At 38.1% G+C, this 24399-nt stretch overlaps 2 protein-coding genes and 1 long non-coding RNA gene across 4 annotated transcripts; 2 read left to right on the top strand and 1 right to left on the bottom strand.

The window, feature by feature from the left end:
* Positions 1 to 331: 331 nt before the first annotated feature.
* On the top strand, positions 332 to 703 carry LOC110914060 (protein FAR1-RELATED SEQUENCE 11-like). Its single transcript, XM_022158877.1, has one exon. It carries the CDS (start codon positions 332 to 334, stop codon positions 701 to 703), a length of 372 nt encoding a protein of 123 aa, XP_022014569.1.
* A 5023-nt stretch (positions 704 to 5726) lies between these two features.
* On the bottom strand, positions 5727 to 6597 carry LOC110910109. Its single transcript, XM_022154818.1, has 2 exons — positions 6339 to 6597; positions 5727 to 6264 (listed from the first exon to the last, which is right to left on the bottom strand). The coding sequence occupies exon 2, from the start codon at positions 6190 to 6192 to the stop codon at positions 5854 to 5856; it is 339 nt and encodes a 112-aa protein (XP_022010510.1). The 5' UTR covers positions 6193 to 6264; positions 6339 to 6597; the 3' UTR covers positions 5727 to 5853.
* Positions 6598 to 6814: 217 nt separating this feature from the next.
* On the top strand, positions 6815 to 8423 carry LOC110910108. Of its 2 annotated transcripts, XR_002575873.1 has the most exons (3): positions 6815 to 7651; positions 7724 to 7955; positions 8109 to 8423. It is a non-coding gene; the product is annotated as an uncharacterized LOC110910108 (long non-coding RNA). The 2 variants fall into 2 exon arrangements; XR_002575872.1 differs by having other exon boundaries at positions 7724 to 8423.
* Positions 8424 to 24399: the final 15976 nt, after the last annotated feature.

The following is a 24399-nucleotide window of genomic DNA, read 5'->3' as shown; positions in this document are numbered from 1 at the left end:
TTTGTGTAAACATCAGTTTTGTTAATTATGTCGTTTTCATTATGATGTTATATTTTGTTAATTATTTATGTTGTTAAGCGTTTTTAATTGTTCATCTCATGGCTTTTTTATCATGTCGTTTTTAAATTATGTGTTTATTATGTCTTGTTTATTATTCAATTAATGGCGTGTTAATATATAATGTTATTATGAGACATCACTGTGTTTTTCTGATTTTTCTGTTCCTCACTGTGTTTTCTCAGACGAAGTTTCTTCCTCGAGTCAAAGGCTTTGTCCCAAAACTGGATTACCATTTATCATTCCTGACGTCAGTGAAGAAATAAAGCCCACAATGGACATGGTATTCTCAAGCCTCGATGATTGTTATTCAATGTATGTTAAGTATGCCAAGGAGTGTGGGTTTTCAGTCAGGAAAGGGACTACAAAGACAAACTCTAAAGGTGTCTTACATATTAAGTATTACTTGTTTACGAGATCTGGGTTATACAAGGACAAGAAGGTTGATACGTTGGACCCCAATCAAAAGGAGCGAGTAGACAGATCCAACTTTTCAAAGAGGACTGATTGTGGTGCACTGTTATGTGTACTTTTTGAGGCTGGATCATGGAAGGTGTATAAGTTTGTCGAGGAGCACAATCATGATCTTGTTGAACGTCCTAATAAGCATTTTCTTCCAACTGAACGACACCTCACTCATCTCTAGAAGCATGTTATACACAGCATGTCTAAGTTGTTTCAGTTTCTCATGGCGTTTTCATATGCAGATACTCTATGGTGTTTGTACCGTTCACTAGTATAGACAATCATCACTACAATGTTACATTTGGTGCAGCATTATTGGCGTCGGAAACTGTTGATACGTATATTTGGTTGTTGAGAGTTTTTCTAAAAGCTGTTGGTTCTCAACCAAAAGTTGTTGTCACTGACCAAGATCCAGCAATGAAGAAGGCTATTTCTGTTGTATTTGTTGACACGAGCCATCGGTTATGCATGTGGCATGTGATGCATAAACTTTCTCTGAAGGTTGTTATGCTTTTTTTACCTTTGGCGTTTTAGGATACACTGCGTTTTAAAATACATGGCGTTCTTTACCTTGTTAGTGTTTTTTTAATTAAGTTTTTTCTTTGTGTTTTTTTATTCATGGCATTTTCGTGTTATACATAGGTTGGTGTTAGGCTATGCAATTCCACCAATTTTAAAGAACGTATTTGTGGATTTGTGTGGACAGATATTCTCACACTTGAAGAGTTTGAATCAGAATGGGAATTGTTATCGCAGAGTTCAATTTAGCAGATAACGACTGGCTATCTGATATTTTTGCACTTAGGGAATCTTGGATCCCTGCATATAGAATGGAGGATATGTCTGGTCTTATGCGAACGACATCGAGGTCGGAGAGTGAGAATCATTTCTTTGGTCAATTGTGCAATTCGAAAGCTACTCTTGTTGAGTTCATGGCGCATTACGAGACTGCAATATAAACAGAGCGTCACACACACCGGAAAAATGATCATGAATCTCGACACAAAACACCCCAGTTGAAGAGTAGTTACCAATTGTTGGAAGGGCAAGCTGTTGACATATACACAAAAAGTATTTTTTGTGACATTCAAGCTGAGCTTATTGGAGTTGCGGATTGCATAAATCAACTTTACGAAGATCAGCCTGATAGGTTTGTTAAGTTTTACGTAAATGACTTCCAACAGCCTTGTACATCCTTATTTGAGGTAAACAATGGCGTTTTGTTTTTATATGGCGTTTTCTGTTAATGGCGTTTTTTCATATCCAATGTGTTTTTTTTTATTTTTTTTAGACAAACATTCTCTGCATGGCGTTATAGAGATATTGTTTTTGGTGTTTTTCAGGTAATGTTCCGTAAGTCTAAGTCTGATTGCACATGCAGTTGCTCATGCAGGCGTTTTGAACAGTTTGGTTTGCTATGTAGACATGTATTCTATGTTTTGAGAATTATGGACATTAGGGAATTTCCAAAACAGTACATTCTGAATAGATGGCGCAAAGAGGCTTCCCCAAATTGCTCTCCCGAATTCCCAATTAGTCGTGAATATATGACCGAGCTTGACCCCGATGTGCAAAGTATGATGCGAGATATTACTTTTTCAACGGAATATACTTTGAACCGTTTATCTGGTAATAAAGAGGAGTTATCCTTATACAAGGATCATGTTCAATCTTATATAAAGAAGGTTCAAGATATGCAGATTGTTACTCCTCCCGCTAGTACTAGGGATAGATTTGCCGAGATAACCGGTCAATACAAAAATGACAAGAATCCAATAAGAGTCCCTGTTGGGTATAAATCCAAAGGTTCTGGTTCTCGGAAGCGCTTGAAATCTAAACAGGAGATAGCAACCGAGAAAAAGAAATCAAAGTCGAAAACCGAGGCGAAAGAAAGACAGTGTCAGAACTGCAAAGGATATGGACACTACGCATCGACATGCAAACAGGCTGTAATTAAAAGAAGATCGACAAGGTCTTCGAGAGCTAGTGAAGTGTAGTTTGGCGTTTTGTATTTTTCATTCTTATAGAACACACACAGATGGTCTTCGAGAGCCATTGTAGAGTAGTTTGCCGTTTTGTATATTTCATTCCTATAGAACACAAACAGATCTCAGTTTGGCGTTTTACATCATTTTGATACATCATTTTTTTCCGTTCTTTTTTTTACCTATTTGTTCATAACATGCTACTTCGAAGTTACGTAACAAACAATATAAGATCGGTCAAGCAAATCAAACGCCAAAAAAAACAACGCCACTAAATAAAACTACCAAAAACCTCTAATTTTGGTCATGCTAAACTCAATAATGTTTTGCTGAACGAGATGGACAACATTGTTAATCCTCAGTCAAGAAAGATGTCTAACAATGTTGTCCATCCTGTTTAGCTAAACTTTATTGAGAACAAAAACTGAATCTCCATGAAATGGCATTTTTGAAGTTTTGTGGTTTTTGTATGTTTTGGCGTTTATATTGAGGAAATAGTAAATATCAAAGAAACACGGATTGGAATATTTGATATTTGGGGTTTTTTGGCGTTTCTAAGATGAATAGTATAGAGGAAATTATGGCGTTTGGGGTTATGGTGTGAATTTTAGAAGGTCTGAGAGGTTGTTTATATAGGAGGTTTTTGGCGCGTATTTTAGGCGCGATTTTTATTATAGTAAATGCTAGTAATTAAGTTCCGTCGTTTTAGTACTGTTTGTTCAGCTTTATCAGTTAAAAACAAAGTTTGACGTTTTATATCTAATGGCGTTTAGATTAGGATGAAGTGTGCTATGTGTGTTAAGGCGGGATTTTAATAGCGTTTTATTCGTGAGTTTGGCGTTTTGTGTAGAGAAGTCAAAAGACCCTTTTACCCTTAATGAAGCGCGCCACACTAATAAAAGTGATGTTATTTATGAAAACGTCACCGCGTCATCTAGTCCATAGATTGTTTTGATCTGACGATCCATAAGCGTTCTCTTCATTCTCACACTTTCCAGCGTTTTCTCTAAATCCTGACCCTATATATATATATATATATATTGATGACATGGGTAGCTCAAACCTTAATAAACTGATTAGAGTACACAACAACTTAAAAGGTTAAAAGATTCGGAAATGGTCAGCTGTCATGAACAGTAAAAAGGACCAGTTAGAGCCTTGTCACATCACCCTTCGCGTGTGAATCCTCCTACCCAACCGTAACCAGAGCATATGGGAGAGCACACTCTTTTACCCGCAGGAGGGGCATTCCAAATCAACTCAGATCACCCTTGATCTCTGATCTTACTTCTTTCCTCTCTAGAACTTGTTCCATGTTTGTTCTATTCTCGGCTCACTATAATATTATCTCACTTAACATAGACATTCTGGGTTGAACAACCTTCAATCCAGAATTCAAAGTGAATAATAACAAAGTGATCCCCCTCCACGTGCTACAAACGTGGGGGGGGGACCCCACGACCTGCGTTAGGCTAATCGAAACACTGAACCCTTTTACCCCGGAGATATCGATGCAGGCCTTGATCTTGTATTTGTTGTAGCAACATATATATATATATATATATAGGGTAAGGTTCATGCGAGAACCACCTTTATTGTGAGAACTGCGAAAACCAATGTGAACACAACCTAAAATAGCTAAAAAAAACCTAACCCCCCCCCCCCCACTCCCCCCCCCCCCAAGCTAAAATGCTAAAAACTAAACCCCCAAAAAACCTAAAAAAATCAAAAAAAAATCAAAAAAAACACACAAAAATCATCTTAAAATATTTTTTACATTAAAATCGCTACTTTTAGTAGACAAAAAAAATTTGTTTTTTTTTTGCTACTAAAAGTAGTGATTTTTTTTATAAAAAAATGTTAAACAAAAAATTGTGTGCTTTTTAGCTATTTTTAGGTGTTTTTGGTGGTGTTCACATTGGTTCTCGCGGTTCTCGCAATAAAGGGTGGTTCCTAACGGATCTTTCTCCTATATATATATAGAGGTAAAGTGTAGGATACAAATCCCCTTATCGTACATTATGTACGCGCTACCCACAGCCTTACACGTGTCCTGATTCAATTTAATTAAATAAGGGTATATCAGACATTCTATTCAAACATCTGAGGGCTAATCAGGGAATTCCGTCATCAAGGAAGCAGATTTCGAGTTCGTTTCATAACCGTCCATCTAATTATTGTTCGTATCAATTCGATTTGTAGGTTTTTTGATTGATTCCTGTACCGAACACAGATTGGTGATTTCCGAAAATGTTGGATTCGTCATTTAGGATGTTTGTTTTTGGATTTTCATCATAGGGTTACGGTTGAGTTTTGGGTTTTATTTGATTTGAAGGTTTTTTAATTTTATTAGATTGTAATGAGGTTGAAGATAAGTTGTCTCGGGTTTTATTTGTTGAGTTTATCATATCGCATGTGTTGTTTTATATATCGCATATGGTGTTTTTAACATAGCCCAGGTATTTTTAGATTGGATCATATGAATAATTTCGCATGTTTAAGTTGGAAATTTCGCACACAATGAAGTTTAATATTTAATTTCACATTTATAAGTTGGACATTTCGCAAACTAGAAACTATTTAACATATGTAGCTCTATATTTTGCACGCTTTAATAGTAATTATATTTATTTTTGCACAGTGTGTTTCATAATTCAGTACAATAATTCAAATCAAATAATTCAGTTCAATAATTTATTTCAATGATTCATATCAATAATTTTTCTTTTATTATATAGTTTATCTTTTTATCACTATTTCAAACATCCTATTAAAAATGGCAGACCTACCAACATCCTCTTCTTATGAATCAAGTAAAGCAGGCTTTGAGGAAAAGGATTCAGGAACAAATTCAAGAGGATCGATCATGTCAAGAGATGTTGGAGACCAACATTTCTCGTGTAACAGAAAACATGAAGAGAAGATAAGAAATTCTGAACTTGCTATCACAGATGCAAGTGAGTAGTCTTCAAGAAATTGTTGTTATGTTCATGGTTGATCTGGGTGAGAGGGATGAGAAGCAGTTGAAAGAGTTGGCGGATGCAATAACTATCTTAAGATGCTCGATGAAGATGAAAATGGAGTTTCTTTCATCTTTTGAATGAATTTTTGTTTATTTTAGTGCTTTGTTTTAATAAAACATCCAAGTTTTGCATGTTTCAATAAATTCGCATGTTGTGTTATGGAATGGATTTTTTTTTGCATGTGTATGTTTCCCTATTTTGCAAATTTTAAGCAATTCAATATCAAACTTGTGATTTTATACATAATATTTGCGAAATTAAAAACAGTAATGTTAGATAACAAGTTTAAATATTTAACAGAAATCCAACATCAAACAAGTTTACTATTCCTTTCCAATGAATGCACTCAACCTAGCTGGGATTATGTTCTCCAAATCTTTCATATACCTTTCTTTGTCTGGCCTTTTATCGAAAGCATTTTCCTTTTTAATTATTAGTTCACGATGCATATTGTGTTCGGATAGAATGCTTTTACTTAGGTATCTGTGCCTCAGGAGATGAAGTTGTGAATTCTGTCTGTTGTTTACTTCATCTTCTTTCACAAACCCAGTCACCCATGGTGTTTTTTCTCCTTTGTATGTTTCCATGTGATGCATCGTAAACACTCCACAGTCTACGCCGTTATTCCCCGTCCTCCAATCCATCTCTTTTCTTTCTATCATTGAGGTTGCAAGTTCTTCTATAGCCGGTGTTGGTTTTAAAGCCTTTCGTAGGTATAAAACCAATACCCTTCTCTGTAACATAGCAACATTGTGTTAGTAGCTTTTACATAATATATAACATGTATATGTATAAGTTTTTGTATTACCAGTGTGTCTGGAAGCCCCTTGTATCTTTCCTTAAACTCTTGTTCAGCTGCTGAATTGTCAATCAACTCAATTTTGTCGGTTTTCAAGTGGAAGCACAAGACATAGAAGTGGTCACCTTGAAGTACCGCAATAAACACCAGATCAACCGAATCAAGTTTTTTTACCTCATATTTTAGTATGATGTCTTCAAAATTTGAGGCAAATATGTTTAGACGTCTGTATTCTGTGTATTTCTTCTCGTCGTAAAAGATATTCGGCTGTATGTTATGTAATTAGAATCAAAGTTAAGTAATGTATTAAAAGGTATCTAAACAATGGAAATTAGTTCATGCAAAATAATGTGTGAAAATTCTTACATGCAAATAGTATGTATACCATACGCGAAATTACAATAGTATGAGAAATGTTGTTTTTGTTTTCACAGGAAAACTATCTACTATTCTACATACGATTTAACTATAATTAGTATGCGAAATCATTGAATATGCATTTTCTGTTTTAATTTTAAATGCCAAAATGTTTATGAAAACATACCATCATTGTGCTAAACAAGAAGAGTCTGTATATGATTTTCTATCCCTCTTTTTCTCTTCAAGGTTTAGAACATCCACAAATGCATTTATTCCGTTTGATGCTACGTACTGACCCCTGTAGAAGCTTTCAAAGATACCTTTCAATGTGTAAACCCCAGTTTTTGATTGGTAAAGTTCATCTCTGCCAGACAAAAAATAAATACTTAATATTGTTGTATGTATATATTTAGATGTTTGTTAGTTGATATAACCATTTTACTTACTCTATGTCTGCAAATATAGCAAATGTATATCGGATCACACTCAATTCTTGATTCAAGAGTGCTTCGTGCATGTTTACCACTCTGTTGCATTAAGGGGAACAAAATGCGTCTCCAAGCTCTGCACATCTTTTCTCAGCTTGAATTTTGGCTGCTTCTATTGTCTTACAAAGGAGTTCATTTAACCCCTTTGGTAGAACTTGTTTTAGAACTTTCTTTGGCTTTGAGTTTTTTCTTCCCCTAGCTGGTTTTTTTCCTTATTTTCTTCCAGTCTGGGTCCCAGGCTCAAAAGCAGCTCAACAGACTGCAATTCCTCAGCCGTCACCTGAGGGCATTCAACTTCCGGTTCCTTCCCAACTTCGATACCCGAATCAGTTTGTTGAGGGTCTTTTTGTGTAGTTTCTCCTAAAGAAACTGCTTCCAATTCTGGCTCTTTTTCTTGAATGTTTTGTGTAGATTCTGCCAAGTTCACTGTTTCTTCGATAACAGTTTCATTTTCACCACTTTCTGCAGGCAAGAGTAAGTTAAGAAATATAATATTTTGTTCTTTTTAATTTTTTTCTAATATAAAGTGTTTTTTACCTTTGGCAGATGGTTTGTAAGCGTATACACCCGTGTCGATAGTTTGAATGTTTGCAATAAGGGTGTCTGTCACTCCTCCATCATCTTTATTTGTCAATCCTTCATCATCTGGCTGCAGTACCCCTATAGATACAAATTATTGACTTTTAATACATCAGAATCAAAATCGCATGGTATACATAACATTGTATGCGAAATCAAATGTGAAGTGTTTGGCAGAAATCGCATGTGTTTTTTATAGGTATCACATGTGTATAAGAAATAGTGATTTTTTACATAATTTCGCATGTGTTAATTTTGAAATCGCATGTTTTACCTTCTGATGCCATTTGTACCAAAACATTGGATATTACTTTTTGAGCTTCTTCATTCTGTCTACCTTCTTCGTTTGTAGTAACTTCATGATGAACTTCAGAAGCTGGATTTTCAGGCTCTTGATGAACATGAGAGGGTGCAGTTTCATGCTCTTGAACCGAATCAGGCGGCACACAAATGGGATTATTCCGAAGCGTTTCATCCCACTGCTTACAGACCTCCATAATCTTCGGATCCCAAAAACACATAGTTTTTGCTTCTGAAACTAAGTTGTTCATCCCTTGAACATCTTGAACCATTTTAATGTATTTTTTGACATTGGCTTTCATTTTTTTAACAGGTTTTGTAATATTTTTCGAGTTAAGATACTATCAATTCAAATGTTAAATATAAATGGATTAAGTGAAATTAATATTTTTATGCGCTTACCTTTTTGTTGATTTTCGAAGCCTCTCGTTCTCATTCATGGGTTGTGTCGTAGATTACCGATGGTGAAAGTTGAACAGGAGTGTTGCAATAATCCATCATTTTCTATGTCTGTGTTCCAACTCCCATCTCAAGGTTCAACTGAGACATTTCATGGATTTCAAAACTGAAATCCATGAAATCATCAATGTTCTCGTTATCGTGTGGCTCTTCCCCGGTTTCTACGTTTTGTACTGCACGTGCAGTCCTTCTTTTATAGCTTAATGTGGTGTCAACCGGTGGTCGTAGTGTATACTCCTCTGTTGAACGACCCTCTTCTTCTTCATTTTCTTCTTCATTTTCACTCTCACTTGATGTCCACACAGGTCCGTTATCCGAAATATGCTCTTCGACTTTATCAATCTCTGAAGATGTGATATAATGAATAACTGGTATCTCCATGACTTTCTCAAACAGTTTAAGCATCTTGTTGTACTCATGCCTGTATAGAAGCTGTATAAATCGCAAGATCATTTAATTATACAACAAAACAAACTAGTCTTTTAAATATGTTATGAGATGTACTAATGCATACCGTAAGAAAGGCAACAGGTCCCACGAACTGTATTTTATAGTTCTTCCAGCCTGCTCGTGTACGACGCAAAGTGTCAAGTAGATATGAGCACCAATCTAGATTCTGTATTTCCTCAACAGCCTCTACACCAAGCAAACATCTATCATTTGCAGTTGTTGCCTTTGTAATCTCCGCAAAGAACGTCATCCAGTACACCAGAAAATTTAATCTAAACAGGCTCCCCCCATCTCTTTGATTTTCCATTGTATTTGCAATTAAGCCATGGGTAATTCTCGTGTTTTCCCCCCACTAGCTGATGAATGTATCCCTGACAGCATTTCCCGGTTCTTTACTCTTTTCAATTTTCTCCTGCTTTTTAACTTTTCTCTTATCGACTATTATTTCAACCTGCTTTGGCCCCTTTGGTATTCCAAATACCTCATAAACTATGTCCGATGTTATTTTTATTTGGTGTTTTCCTACGTTTAGCATATCGAACTTCTCATCAAAGTTTCTGGCTAGCCAATATGCCAATCGCGTCGAAATATGGTTGATATTCATATCTAGAATAGCTCCAAATCCCGTATTCTTCACCTCATCAACCTGTCTTTTTGAAAAAATTCTCACAGTATCCATATATGAGTTAGGTTAGCATCTCAGCAGTATTGCTTCGTTGCTGTATTCGAAGAATTCCCTATGTTCTGTTTTAGGTGGTTCCACCTTTTTTGAATGTTTTTTTGTCTGTATCTTAGATTTCATGTCATCTTTTTTCTTTTTTGGCAGTGGCTTAACAAAGTCATCCTCTTCAGAACTTTCTTCAACAATCCTTCTTTTTCTATTTTTGTTAACTTTTATCAGTGTTGATATTGGGCCTTCAAAGTCATCATCAGAATCTATTTCTACAAAATCGCATGCTATCAGTCAAAAACCTTTATAAAATCGCATTTATCAGTTAATCATGTACCCTAAGTCATTAAGTGATAAAATCGCATGAATGAGTTATCAATTCACATGTATTAGTTAAGCATTACCAAAACTAGCCAATCTTTATAAATCGCATGCTTTAGACAACTAAAAAATATAAAATCGCATGTATAATTTAATCATAATCCCCTAAAACTAACTAATCATATGAAATCGTAGGAGGTTTTTATCAATTCTCATGTTCAACCTAACCTAAGACAAAAACCTTCTACAAACAAAACTTTACATATAAAATCGCATTTGTAATACAAAACCCTCACAAAACCCTATATAATATCGCACATATATCAGCTTATCATTAAGAAAACTGCATAATCATTCAAAACCTAATAAATAACCATACCAGTCATAAACCCTAATAAAATCGTAGTTATGAATAATACCATATCTTATAAAACTATATGTTTCAGTCTAAAACCTTAATAAACAAACAAAATCGCATTTGACATTAAAGTCCCTATATATTCCATTATAAAATCGCAAATGTTAATTGATACCTGGATTCATCTTCTTCGCTTGGGGTCTGTCGTTGTTTGCTTTGCTTCGTTTCTCAAACAAGCATTTGAGTGTATGCTTTGCTTCGGTACCAAGCTTGATTGTAGGATCTTTAACACCTTTGAGTGTATGGAAAATGCTTGAATGAAAACTTGATGGTGGTGGTATGGTGGTGATAGGTGGCGGCCGAACTCAAAGAAGGGGGAAGAGAGAAGAGTTTGTTTGATGTGTTGTTTGTGAAATGAAGTTCAAGACCAAGGTGCTAATTTATAATCCATTTTCAAGTTTAACCAACATGTAATGTGTTCTTAATCCACCAACATTAACCATTAAAATAATCAAAAGAAAGTGAGGGTGTCCCACCCTCTTGTAACCGTCGAGTGGGGGGGGGGTATAGGGTTGGGTTTCAATCCTTGGTTACATATTTAGTTAGAATTTAGTTAGGATTTAAAGGTTAAACTTGTATGTTAAGGTGTGTTATGTAATATAAGGTGTGTTAGGGTGTTCGGGGACCCTAACTAGCTCAGAAAAGTAAAAACAATGTGTTTGGCAATACTTTTATGTTCCGGGTAAAGTCCGGTTGTTCGGTTGGATGTTGATCCGTTAGAGTGCTAAATTAGTCTTTAAAGTGTCTTTTATATTATTTTTAGTGACACATTAAATTCCCAACACTTTGGAAAGTATCTAGGACTATTTTGCCAAGTTTTTGCACTTTACTAGCATTATTAAATGCTGAATTTTGTTTATTTAGTGCAGAATTCTGCACTTAAAGTATGTTTTAGGCACTTCCGGGCACTATAACTATCACCTAGTGACGCAGTTTTATGGTCCTCACCTCCCTACACCCCCTACTAGTGTAGTATTCTAACTCTGTCTCATACTGGCCTCAAAAATATTGTCTATCTAGGTGCTGGCATTGTCAGCATGTTTACTGGGTTATCCGCTCACTGTAATCAAGCAGTTTAATCATAGTTGTAATCAAGCACAGTAATTAGGCACTAATTAATGATTAATTAATTGTACGGATACCTGGAATTGTGAGGGTTGTCACATTCTCCCCCCGTTAAGAAAATTTCGTCCCGAAATTTTAAGCTCTGCTTCTAGTTGCAGGGGTCTTAGGAAATAAATGGGGGTATTTCTCCTTCATACGATCCTCACGTTCCCATGTGTATTCTGGACCATGTCTTGCATTCCACCGAACTTTGACGAGCTTGACACTACTCCTGCGTGTCTTGTTAATCTTCCAATTAGTAACCTCAACTGGTTCTTCAACAAAGTGGAGCGTGTCATCAATATGAACTTCGTCAGCAGGAATGACAACTATCTCTTGTGTTGGACTCTTCTTCAGATTTGATACATGGAATGTATCATGAACACCGTTAAGTTCAGCAGGTAAGTCCAATTTGTGTGCTACTAAACCAATCCTTTCTAAAATCTTGAATGGACCAATGTAGCGCGGATTCAACTTTCCACGCTTTCTAACGCGTGCCACACCCTTCCAGGGTGAAACCTTCAATAGAACCATATCTCCCACCTCGAATTCTAGAGGTTTCCTTCTTCGGTCCACATAACACTTTTGTCGATCGTGAGCCGCCTTGATGCGCTCTCGGATCTGTGCAATCTTGTCTGTGGCTTCCTGGACCACTTCCGGGCCAACTAGCTGTCTATCACCGGCGTCAACCCAACAAATCGGTGATCGACATTTGCGTCCATAAAGAGCTTCGAACGGTGCGGCTTGAATACTTGTGTGATAACTGTTATTGTATGAAAATTCGACCAATGGTAGGTGAGTGTCCCCACTTCCACCTAAATCCATTACGCAAGCTCGCAGCATATCTTCTAATGTCTGAATCGTTCGTTCACTCTGTCCATCAGTTTGCGGGTGAAATGTTGTACTTAGGTTCAACTGGGAACCGAATGCTTCTTGAAAGGATTGCCAAATCCTTGACACAAATCTTCCGTCTCTACCAGAGATGATTGAGAGAGGCACTCCATGACGTGCAACGATCTCTCTCATGTAAATCTCAGCTAGTTTGCTCGTGTTGTCTTTTTCTCTGATTGGCAAGAAGTGCGCAGATTTCGTTAACCGGTCTACTATTACCCAAATAGTATCGTGGCCTTTGGGCGTCCTTGGCAGTTTCGTTATGAAATCCATCGAAATATGTTCCCATTTCCATTTGGGTATTTCAGGTTGCTGCAGTAGACCTGAAGGCTTCTGGTATTCGGCTTTCACCTTGGCGCACGTTAAACACTTGCTAACATAAACTGCTGTTAGTGCATGCATCTGTCGACTTCGTCTTGTATCAAGTCTTAGACTAGATAGATTAGATCAGGGCACGTTTTACGAGAAAATAGCAGGATTAGATGTGTTATAGGCTGATTCCGCTTGAAATGACACCTAGTCATTTCAAGCGAAATCACAAGATCATATTTCGCTTGAGTTATAATGTGTTGATTCCGCTCGGATAGATATTCCGCTTGAACCATTTCAAGCGGAATCAGATGTGTATAAATAGGTGATCAAGCGGAATCATTTGTAACGATTGCTGATTTCCATACCGAAGTGCTGCCGGAGTGAAGACTGATTGTAATTGTGATTATATCAATCTAATCAGTGTTTAAAGTGAAGATAAAGTTGTTTCTACCTTTGTTTCTTAGTTTCCACCTCTGAAACAAAGTAAAACTCCTCTGAACGACTCGTTCGGGTCGATACTCGATCCTACAAGTGGTATCAGAGCTCAGGAGGAGGAGTTCTGCAGATTACAGCCGAATTTCATCGAGATTTCTTACTTCTACACATTCTTTCTTCAGTAAAACAAGTTTTAACGGTTAAAATTGGACAAAATTCGGACCAAAAATGACTAAAATTGACCTCCGAAGTGATTCCGCTCGAACTTACATTGTTTGATTCCGCTCGAGATCTTGATTTCGCTCGGTTGATTCCACTCGAATTTACCTGTTTCCGCTTTAAAAGTGAGATTCCGCTTGAAAGGATTCAAGCGAAATCAGAGAGTTAGTCATTTATCAGATTCCGCTTGGGAGTTCCTGGTGATTCCGCTCCAGAGGGTTCAGTTTTGGTATTCCGCTTGAAGTTGTACTGGGTGATTTCGTTTTGGTATTCCGCTTCAAGTTGCTTGTGGGGTATTTCGCTTGAAAAGAATTGTCTGCTATTCCGCTTGAACTTGTACTGGGTGATTTCGTTTGAAATAACTGTTTTTGAAATACGTGTTATTGAAACATGGATAACGAGTTCTACAACGCGTTTGCTACTCCGACTACTCCAGCTGTCATTACTCAAGCCATGAATTTGGAAAACGAGACAGGAACTACACAAAAAAACCCCGAAGCTAATGAGCATTGAGGAGTATTACGGATGGAAAGATAGGTTCGAAAACTAGGTACAGGCAAACCATTTGAGATCATGGGAGTGCATTTTGAAGAAATATGTTCTACCTCGGACTGATCTGCAAGTTGAGAAAGCGATATCTGAGTTTACGGTTCAAGAAAGAGATATGTACAAAGCTGAGAAAATGATGATCAGTTTACTAAAGCAAGCTATTAAAGAAGACATTTTCATATTGCTTCAACACGACAAAACTTCAAAATCAATTTGGGATGCTCTTAGAGTTAAATTTGAGGGTAGTGAGCATATGACTAAAAGCAAGAAGGCGCTTCTCAAGAAAGAATTTGATCTTTTTACAAGTTTGCCTGGGGAAGATACCAAGAAGCTTATTCAAAGATATTGCCACTTAGTTCGATCTATGTCAATGTTGAGTATTACCAAAGATCGTGAAGAGTGGGTAGACAAGTTAGCTGATGCATTACCTCAGAAAGAGTGGGGTACTTACTTAATGATTCTGAAGAACACTGGGGTTTATGATGGGTTGACAATTTCTCAGTTTATCGAGAAGATTGAGAGTCAAGATTTGGAACAGCAAAAGATCGCGAGGATGAACAGTCCAGGTGGTCAACAAGACATAAAGATGTATTACAAAGGTAGTGTTCCAGAAGTTGAAAGAAGCCCGAAAATACAAACTGCGTTTAGTGCTGGAGATTCTTCAGAAAAGGTTGATCAAAGTCCTAAAAGCAGCAGTGGTTTCTCTTCATATCCGAGTGTTAACCCAAAGAGCCCAACTTCAAGTTTCAGTTCTCAGAGCACGAAAAGTGGAAGTGGTTATGTGATACAATGCAATATTGCTTTGAATCTTCCTGATGGTCAAAGTTTTTCTGAAGAAGTTGCAAAAGATCACATGGCATTACTTGGTTCTGTGTTATTATCCTATGAAGGATTGGTTACAGGTCGGATCGGGAATCCTATGCTCACAAAGGAGGATTACGATCAGATAGACGCCGAAGAGATGGAATTAATGGACATCAAATGGTGTCTAGCCAGTGTACTCAGAAGAGCTGAAAAATTCAATCTTATTACTGGGAGAAATGACTTTCTTGATGCACATATTTCCACTTTGGGTTTTGATAAATCTAAAGTTACTTGTTTTCGATGCAGGGAGAAAGGTCATTTTAAGAGAGAATGCAAAAACAGGGAAGCTAGTGGAGCTCAGAATCCGTTCGGAGAAGATGACTACTACCGGAAAGCTATCTATCAACAAGTTGGTCAGCAACAACAGCAAGAACCACAAGTGGCTCATGGTAGAAAGGTGATCGAGGATTCAAAGAGAGCATGTCTGGGGAATCAAGAAAACTTTAACTGGAATTTTCAGGATGATGAAAAATTGCCTGAAGGTTTTAGTTGGGATATGTTTACAGATGAGAAAGGAGAATTCAAAGCTTTCATTGCTAAGATCGTAAAAGAACCAGATATGTTTACCACATGGATGAAATCTATTGGTGTGGATGTGAAGAATGAAGAAGAGAAGTCTGTTTCATCTAAAGAATGCTCACAGAGTTCTGATGAAAGTTCACAGAGTTCAGATGAATGTTCAGAAAGAGAAGATGTGTTTGATAAAACACCATCTGATTCTGGTTCTTCGGATAATAATTCTAAAAAATCAATTGAGTTTGATCAGTCACCGACTGATGACAGTAGTGATGATGAAGAAGAGAGACATATTAATGTTGCAAAATCTCATCTCTCTCCTGAAAGTTTTCACTTTTATTTTGCAGATCGCTTGGAGAAACTGAAGGAAAGACGAGCTGCAAAAGAACAAAAAGAAATGAAGTCTGAGAGTGATTCTGAAGAAGATAAGATTGTTCGAAATGAAGAAATTAAAGTTGCTGCTGAGAAGATTGCTGAAACTGAGCAGGTAACTGAAACAGAAAAGGTGGTAGAAGTTGAAAAGATTGTCGAAGTAGAAAAGATTGTGGAAGTCATCAAGCCTTGCTCAAAGTGTTTAGAACCAGTAAGGGATGTGCAGCAAAGGATGAGATGATAGCTGAGTATGAGAAGAAGAAGGAACAATTACTGTTCAACTTAAACTACGTAAAGGAATCTTATGACGTTTTGAACCGAACAGTAACTGGTCTTCAAAAGACAAACTCAGAAAGAGAAGATGCTTTGACAATGATGAATGCTGTGATGATGTCGAAGCAGAAAGCTATCAATTTCTACATCGAGGAGAGTGCAAAATGGAAGCAAGAGTTGGAAACAGAAAAAATTGAGAATGAGAGAATCAGACGCTTATTACAAAGTTATTCTAGTTCTGATTATCTTATTGATCGAATTTATCCAACTGTTGCAGGTTTTGAAGCATTCAAAGACGACAAGCCAAAGAAGAAGGATACTGGTAAGAAACTGACTGTTAGCTATAACAAGTGTCCGCCTCCGATCTGGGAAGGTTATTCTCCCAGAAAACCAAATGAGGAGCAACTTGAAAAGGCAGTCAATATAAAGTTAAAAACCGACACAAATGATGATTTACCAGAAAATATTGACGTCACGTTCACCTCGTCCGACACTGATCATGAGTCTGAGTTAATAAAAAAGGTGGTCGATCAGGTGTTGGATACTGATGAGGAGTCTGAGTCAAAATCTGAGTCTGGAGGTTCAAGTTCGTCAGTCAACAGTCAAAAGTCGTCGGTTAAACGGGAATATAGTAAAGAGTTTTTGTTATCAAAAGTAAATTTGGATGATGAAACATTTGAAGTAGCATATACTTTGAATGATTCGGACAAATTATATTCAGACAAAGAGTTTCCAATAAGAAGTGTTCGATTTGACATGATCAAAAAGGTTTTCAAAATGACATAAATTAATATTTCTGAAATAAAAGATTTAAATCTTACTGGAAAATCTAAAAAATACACTTCAAGAGTTCAACAGCGTTTAAACAAGAAAAAGGGTTACAATTCTGGTTCTGGTTTTCAAAAGAAACCAAACCATAATGGTAGCTACAAAAAGAAAGGTTTAGGTTTTATTCCACCAGAAAATTATAAAAATGAGAAAAATTCTGAAACAAAAACAGAATTTATTTCAGGTGGAAGTGCAGAAGATGAACAGAAGAAACCGTTCTGGAAACAATCTAACCAGGAGTTTCTTACTGAAAAGAAGAGAAAAGGCACTAGAGTTTTTCATCCAAATGAAACTCGAACCTGTTTCAAATGCAATGAAGCTAGTCACATTGCATGGAACTGTCCGAAGAATACAAAGACAAAACAGGGAGTTTCTGAAAACTCAAAGAAAAAGTTGTTGATATTGAACCACCAACAGGAAAATTTAAAATTTTTGAAAATTCTACTTATGAAGTTGGTGAGTGTTCGAAGAAAAATTTTTACAAAAGGAAAGCTAAAAACAACCAAATGTGGGTTGTTAAAAAGAGTAATGAGAAAGTTGGCAATGAAACTGATTCCACAAAATCAGTGGAGTCACAGGTTGAGAAAAAAGAAGAAAAATCTGTGTATTCAGTAGATGATGATGAGTTTCCATCACTGAAGTTTGAAAAAGTTAAACAGAAAGTTGGTAAAGTTGAAATTTCAGATCAGTTTTATTCTGAGAAAACGGAGTTTGATGTCGAGAAAACATTCAATGGGAATGTTAAGAAAATTTTTGGAAAAATGCTTAATGGGAAAGTAAAAGGGGTTAAAGATTTTTACGCAACTAAAAAGGCAACTTACAACCCTGCTGAACAAGAGCTAAAAGAGCTAAAAACACCCAAGGTTGGTCAGACTTGGGTGGAAATTCTTTTCCCTTGAACATCTGACTATGCCGGAGATCCCAAGTTTCTAATCGTGGATCAGGAATCGGCATCATTCATGATTTTAAACAGTTTTTGTATGAAAGAGTTTAAAATTGTTGAAATTTTTACAGGTAAAAGACTATGCCGGAGCTTCCAGGTTGGTAAGTGCGAAGCAGGAATCAGCATTCTAGATGGTAAAATGATTAAGTGTAGAGGTTTAATTCCTATACTTGATACAAGTGATTGTGTTTTTACAACTGATACAGAGGTTGTTTGTGCATACTTACAAGTGGTAAATCAAGGACATTAAGTTGTACTTGATGTACTACAAATGTTTGATGAACTATGTAATGAAATGACCCCTCATTTACAAGTAAATCTACAAGTGGTAAAAACAAACTTATTTTCCGGAAAAATCATTTAGATTAAAACAAACTTAAGTGTTTTGAAATCTAAATGAGAAAATAGTTTGTTGAAAGGGGAGTTCGGATTGTTTATGCTTAGTGGATGGCGAATTGATGCGTTTTGATATCGGTTGTCATTTTATTTGTATAGTTTGTTTTCATATTTTTTTAAGTGGGTTAAGAGCTTTGTTTGTTTTTCAAACTTTCTTTAAAATGTGTTTGCATTTTAGGGGGAGTAAAAATTTCAGAAAATCCAAAAACATTAGAAAATTTGAAAAGCCAAAAACATGATAAAAACCAAAAATGAGTTTTGTTGTGAAAAGAGGAAATGATAGTACATCAGTGGACTGTCACAACATGCTAAAGAAATGTAAAGTAAAATGTGATAAACAATCTCACTGTGGATATGCCAGTAGGTTTTTGCACATTTAGTAGATTGTGATGAGATATAAATCTAAAAATTTCAAACTTGCTTATATCATGGGGAACAACTTTTTGGATATATGGGTAACCCCCGAAATCTTGTTTGAAAGGTTCCTCTTTCTGAGATACTAGGTCTTTATACTCAGTGATATCTGGGGTATTATCCCGGGACTTCTGCTGAATGGAAATTCTGACCTAGTCCCCGTATAATACTTTCCGCAAATGCTTGAAAAAGCATCGCCCTCAGCAAATTGATGAAACAATAAAATTGATAGTCATTGCTATTGAAACAAAAGATCCTCTAAAGGGGACACACCAAAAGTCGAGCCATCATCTCTCTGCTGAACGGAAGTTCTGACCTGAGCTCTCACGGTTTCGCATCTAACCCCTTTACAGATATCATCTGTGGTATACTCACATGTAAGACTAAATATTAGGATCTGGATACGGGAGTATATTCAAGTAGTGGGACACGCGAATAAGTTTAAGTTCATTAAGACATTAATATCGTATCTCGGATCAGTTGAACTTTGTGTAAAAATTTAAGTGGACCAATATACTGACAATCTAGGTGAATTGTTTAGAACTAAAATGAAATGAAGCTTAACGGTGTTGGTGATATGTCTCAAAAACTGATATGATCCTCTTACACAAACTCACAAAAAAATTGTATGTAAATATTTCTTTCTGTATTTCATTTCATATTATTCAAAAAAACCAAAAAGATTTTAGGTGTGTTTTAGCATAAATTTTGAAAAATACAAAAAGATTTTCGACAACTGGTGTTGAAAAGCTAATTTTCAAAATTCCGAGTGCTAAACATGATGACAAATTTGTGAGGGGGAGTTTGTTCTTAAATGAATGAGTTCTAATCAAATTTACAAGCGAATCATTAGAAATATGTTTGATTTGAGGGAGAGTTTGAGTTAGTGCATGTGTTTTTGTAATTAAAGTGTAAAACTTACTTTGAGGTAGAGATTGTGCAGATAACCTGAGCAGGAGGAGAGCTAGGTTACAATCTTGGAACAGCATCAAAGAGTGTTTGGACATGGAAAGCCAGGTTGATTGATCCTGAGAAGCTTATGTTTAAAGAGCCAGGTTCCGATACCTGAATACTCGGTGGACAAAGGTTTAGCCAGGAAACGATCTCGAACCTGTGAAAGCCAGACTACGATCCTGAAGCAGATGATGCTGATGAACTTAAGGAATGCCAGCACATTGTTAGGGGGAGTCTGTTGATGCTGATTGAAAGAGTGAAGCCCAGAGACTGATCAAGACTGAAGATGCGAAGACTCGACACGTACGACTCGTAAACATCTGAGGGGGAGTCTGTTAGTGCATGCATCTGTCGACTTCGTCTTGTATCGAGTCTTAGACTAGATAGATTAGATGATGGCACGTTTTACGAGAATATAGCAGGATTAGATGTGTTATAAGCTGATTCCGCTTGAAATGACACCTAGTCATTTCAAGCGAAATAACAAGATCATATTTCGCTTGAGTTGTAATGTGTTGATTCCGCTCGGATAAATATTCCGCTTGAACCGTTTCAAGCGGAATCAGATGTGTATAAAGTTGTTTCTACCTTTGTTTCTTAGTTTCCGCCTCTAAAACAAAGTAAAACTCCTCTGAACGACTCGTTCGGGTCGATACTCGATCCTACAACTGCAACATCGCCTTTCATCCTAGGCCACCAGTAGAAATCCTTAAGATCTTGGTACATCTTATCCGCTCCTGGATGAATTGAGTACCGTGACTTGTGAGATTCATCGAAAATAACCTTCCTCAATCCACCAAACAGAGGAACCCAAATTCTTTTCATGAAGCATAAAGTTCCTTACTCGTTTGGTACCAACTGCTTCTCCATCCCACGGAGATATTCATCCTCGATATTCCTTTCCTTGAGAGCTTCTCTCTGCGCGGCACGAATGCGCAGTGAGAGATCCGTCTGGACAATCATCTCTAGAGCCCTAACCCTTATAGGCTTGATCCTTTCCTTTCGACTCAGGGCATCGGCGACCACATTCGCCTTCCCTAGATGATACTTGATCTCACAGTCGTAGTCGTTCAACAGCTCTACCCAGCGTCTTTGTCTCATGTTGAGCTCCTTTTGGTCGAATATGTGTTGCAGGCTCTTATGATCCGTGAAGATTGTACATCGCGTACCGTACAAATAATGTCGCCAAATCTTCAACGCAAATACCACGGCGCCTAACTCCAAGTCGTGCGTGGTATAATTCTTCTCATGAACCTTCAACTGGCGTGACGCGTATGCTATAACTTTCTGTCGCTGCATCAACACGCAACCCAAACCTTGACGCGAGGCGTCACAATATACCACAAAATCATCAGTTCCTTCAGGTAGCGATAAGATCGGTGCATTACAAAGCTTGTCCTTCAAAAACTGAAACGCTTCTTCTTGTTTGATTCCCCAATCAAACTTCTTGTCTTTATGTGTGAGGGAAGTCAAAGGTTGAACGATTTTTGAGAAATCCTCAATGAACCTTCGATAGTAACCAGCCAAACCTAAGAGCTGTCGAATCTCGGTGGGCGTCTTTGGAGTCGCCCAGTTCTTTATTGCTTCGATCTTTGTGGGATCCACATGGATTCCATCTCCATTAACCACATGTCCAAGAAATTGGACTTCACGTAACCAGAACTCGCACTTCGAGAACTTGGCAAACAACTTCTCCTTTTTAAGTAGCTCCAAAATAGCTCTTAAATGTTGTTCGTGCTCATCCTTCGTCTTTGAGTAGATCAAAATATCATCGATGAACACAATCACGAACTTGTCGAGGTACGGCTTACAAACTCTGTTCATCAAATCCATAAAAACGGTTGCGCGTTTGTCAACCCAAACGGCATCACCAGGAACTCGTAATGTCCATATCGAGTTCTAAAAGCAGTCTTGGGAATACTTTCCTCTTGTATTCTCAGCTGATGATAACCTGATCGCAAATCGATCTTTGAGTAGAAACTTGAACTTTGCAACTGATCAAATAGGTCGTCAATTCTCGGCAGAGGATACCTATTCTTGATTGTCAACTTGTTCAGTTCCCGGTAGTCGATACACATGCGGAAACTACCATCCTTCTTCTTAACAAACAAAACTGGAGCTCCCTAGGGTGAGAAGCTTGGTCTGATGAATCCCTTGTCTAACAACTCTTGAAGTTGCGTCGACAATTCCTGCATCTCCGAAGGCGCAAGTCAGTAGGGTGCCTTAGTCACAGGCGCGGCACCTGGGACTAAGTCGATGTGGAACTCGACTTGTCTTTGCGGCGGCAATCCTGGCAGGTCTTCTGGAAAGACTTCAGGATATTCCTTTACGACTGGAATGTCTTCGATCTTTGGCTCAGCAGCTTCTTTATCCACGATATGTGCCAAGAAGGCGACACATCCCTTCTGTAAACACTTTCTAGCTTTCAGACAGCTAATGATTCTCAGAGGCGTATCGCGCTTTTCTCCATGAACTACGATCGTCTCTCCATCTTCTATTGGGATACGAATGGTCTTTTCGTGACAAACAATCTCAGCTTTGTTGCTTGACAACCAATCCATCCCTACTACCACGTCGAAGCTTCCCAACTCGACTGGTAGTAGATCCAAAGTGAACTCGCATTCTCCCAGCTCAATTACACAACCTCTGACGACCTCATTGGTTCAACTAGCTTCCCATTAGCCAGTTCAATTGAGTACGGTACGACTAACTTACTAGCAGTTATCCCAAGCATATTCTTAAATTCTAACGATACAAAGCTATAGTCGGCACCAGTATCAAACAGAACAGATGCAAAGCGTTGATTTATAGGGGACGTACCAGTGACAACGTTGGGATCCTGGCGCGCTTCCCTTGCTCCAATATTAAACACTCTTCCACGGGCTTGATTCAGCTTTGGGCATTCCCTCTTAAAGTGCCCAACTTCTCCACAATTGAAACATCCCGGTCCTCGACCATTTCCATTCCCATTCCCAGCTTGAGTGTTGTTTTGGTTGCGATTTCCATTCCCAGCTTGATTCGCAATGTTTCCACGGTTTCCATTTCCGCCATTTCCTCCTTGTTGGCGGTTTCCATTACCATTCCCATGACCTCGATTACCACCACGCCCAGCACCAGTTCCGGCCCAACACGTATCCTTCGTGTGGCCGTTCCTTCCACATGATTCACACTTTCTCAATCTGCACTGACCAGAATGATGGCACTGGCACGTGTCACACTTGGGCAGAGTACCCATATAACCTTTCCCTTTGTTCTCAACACCGGTTGCAGCTCTGGCCGGTGTGCTTGATTCACCCTTCTTGTTCACATTACTAGTACCTTGCTTGAAGTTTGAAAATTTCCGTTTATTTTCACCAGATGACTCCACATGAGTCTCTTTCTTCTTCTGCTCGGTAACTGAAAACTTGTTCAATCGAATAGCTTCCTCAGTAAGAGCCACGCTGAGATCTATGGCTTCTGTGATGGTTGCAGGCTTGGACGTAGTAACCATACTCATGATCTGAGGGGCCAATCCCCAAATAAAACGCTCAACACGTTTAAACTCAGGTGTGACCATGTACGGCACTACATGGGACAAATCCTGAAATCTCTGAACATACTCTGCAATCTTGGGACCTTCCATTTTTAGGTGCCAGAACTCAGTCTCTAGCTTCTGAATTTCAGCACGTGAGGAGTACTTTCTTCTCATGAGCTCCTTCAACTCATTCCATGATAACGCATAAGCAGTAGCTTCACCTAAAGTTTGCACTTGCAGATTCCAACACGATAGGGCTCCATCCAGAAACAACCCTGAGATGTAGGTCACTTGTTGCTCAGGAGCACACTTGCTCATTCTAAGGACAGATTATGTCTTTTCAGCCCACCTAACAAACGCAACAGCACCTCTTGTGCCGTCGAAATTCACGGGCTTGCAATCGAGAAATTGCGTGTATGTGCACCCTGCACATATGTTAGAATTTACAAATGGTATTAGCGGACGTGCTATATATATCCAAATGTATCATAGTATATCTCAAACGACTTAACATTACCATTGGGTGGATTGTTATTGCCGTGGTTGTGCGAGATATTTCCACTTGTTTCTGCATGAGAGGCAGCGTATTGTGCGATAGCTGCGGCAATGATCCCTTGGCGTTCCGCCTCATTAGTGGGCATGCGCGGGTCACGTCTTGGAGGCATCTTCTAAGAGATTATCATGTCGGTCAGGTCATAGTAAGTAAATAATATGCGTACGTAATAACATTCACCAATCACATAACATCACATGTTATAAAATTAAAACAATTGATCCAACAACGCATATAATGAGAATACTGCGATTGTGCTATCATAAAATCAAGACCACAATACAATGTTTACAAGTTTCATAACTGTATCGTATATCAAAACTGACTAAGGGTCACATCGCCCTTGTCTGAACTATCTAGTCATCTACAACAACCAAAAACTAACATCAAAAGTCATGACATCAAAATGCGGTCTTCAAGATGCTGTATAGTCGGCACAATCGCGGTCTTCTCACCAAAAGCCTACCTGCATCGAACCAAAATGACTATGCTGATGGCGGAGGAGGAGGAGGAGGAAAATGAGAGAAAAGCAAGCGACGCATATGTAACCAGTCCTCCTCTAAAGCACGACAGACGCGCAGCAAATATGCTATCTACTGCTCAGATGTCAAGAATCGAACGTCTGGATCAGGGGAAAGTGGACGTGGAGTGTGCGGTGCTGCAAAGGGGGTCTGACAGTGGCAAGGTGGTCGTGGAGCTCTCTCCAACTCCTGAAGACGACATGTCAATGCATCCTGATGTATCATCAAGGATGTAAGTATGTCCTCCGTAGAGTACCCAACATGGTACGGGTGGTACGGATCAGACAATGGCATGATAGGGGGCGTAGTCCATAAAAATGGCTCGCTCGATGGAATGAAAGATGGTGCAGCAGGTGGTGCAACATAA

This window comes from Helianthus annuus, chromosome 15, assembly GCF_002127325.2.
Source record: "Helianthus annuus cultivar XRQ/B chromosome 15, HanXRQr2.0-SUNRISE, whole genome shotgun sequence".
Lineage (NCBI taxonomy): Eukaryota > Viridiplantae > Streptophyta > Magnoliopsida > Asterales > Asteraceae > Helianthus > Helianthus annuus.
Note: the sequence above shows the minus strand (reverse complement) of the source record. Positions and strands in the feature narration are given on the sequence as shown.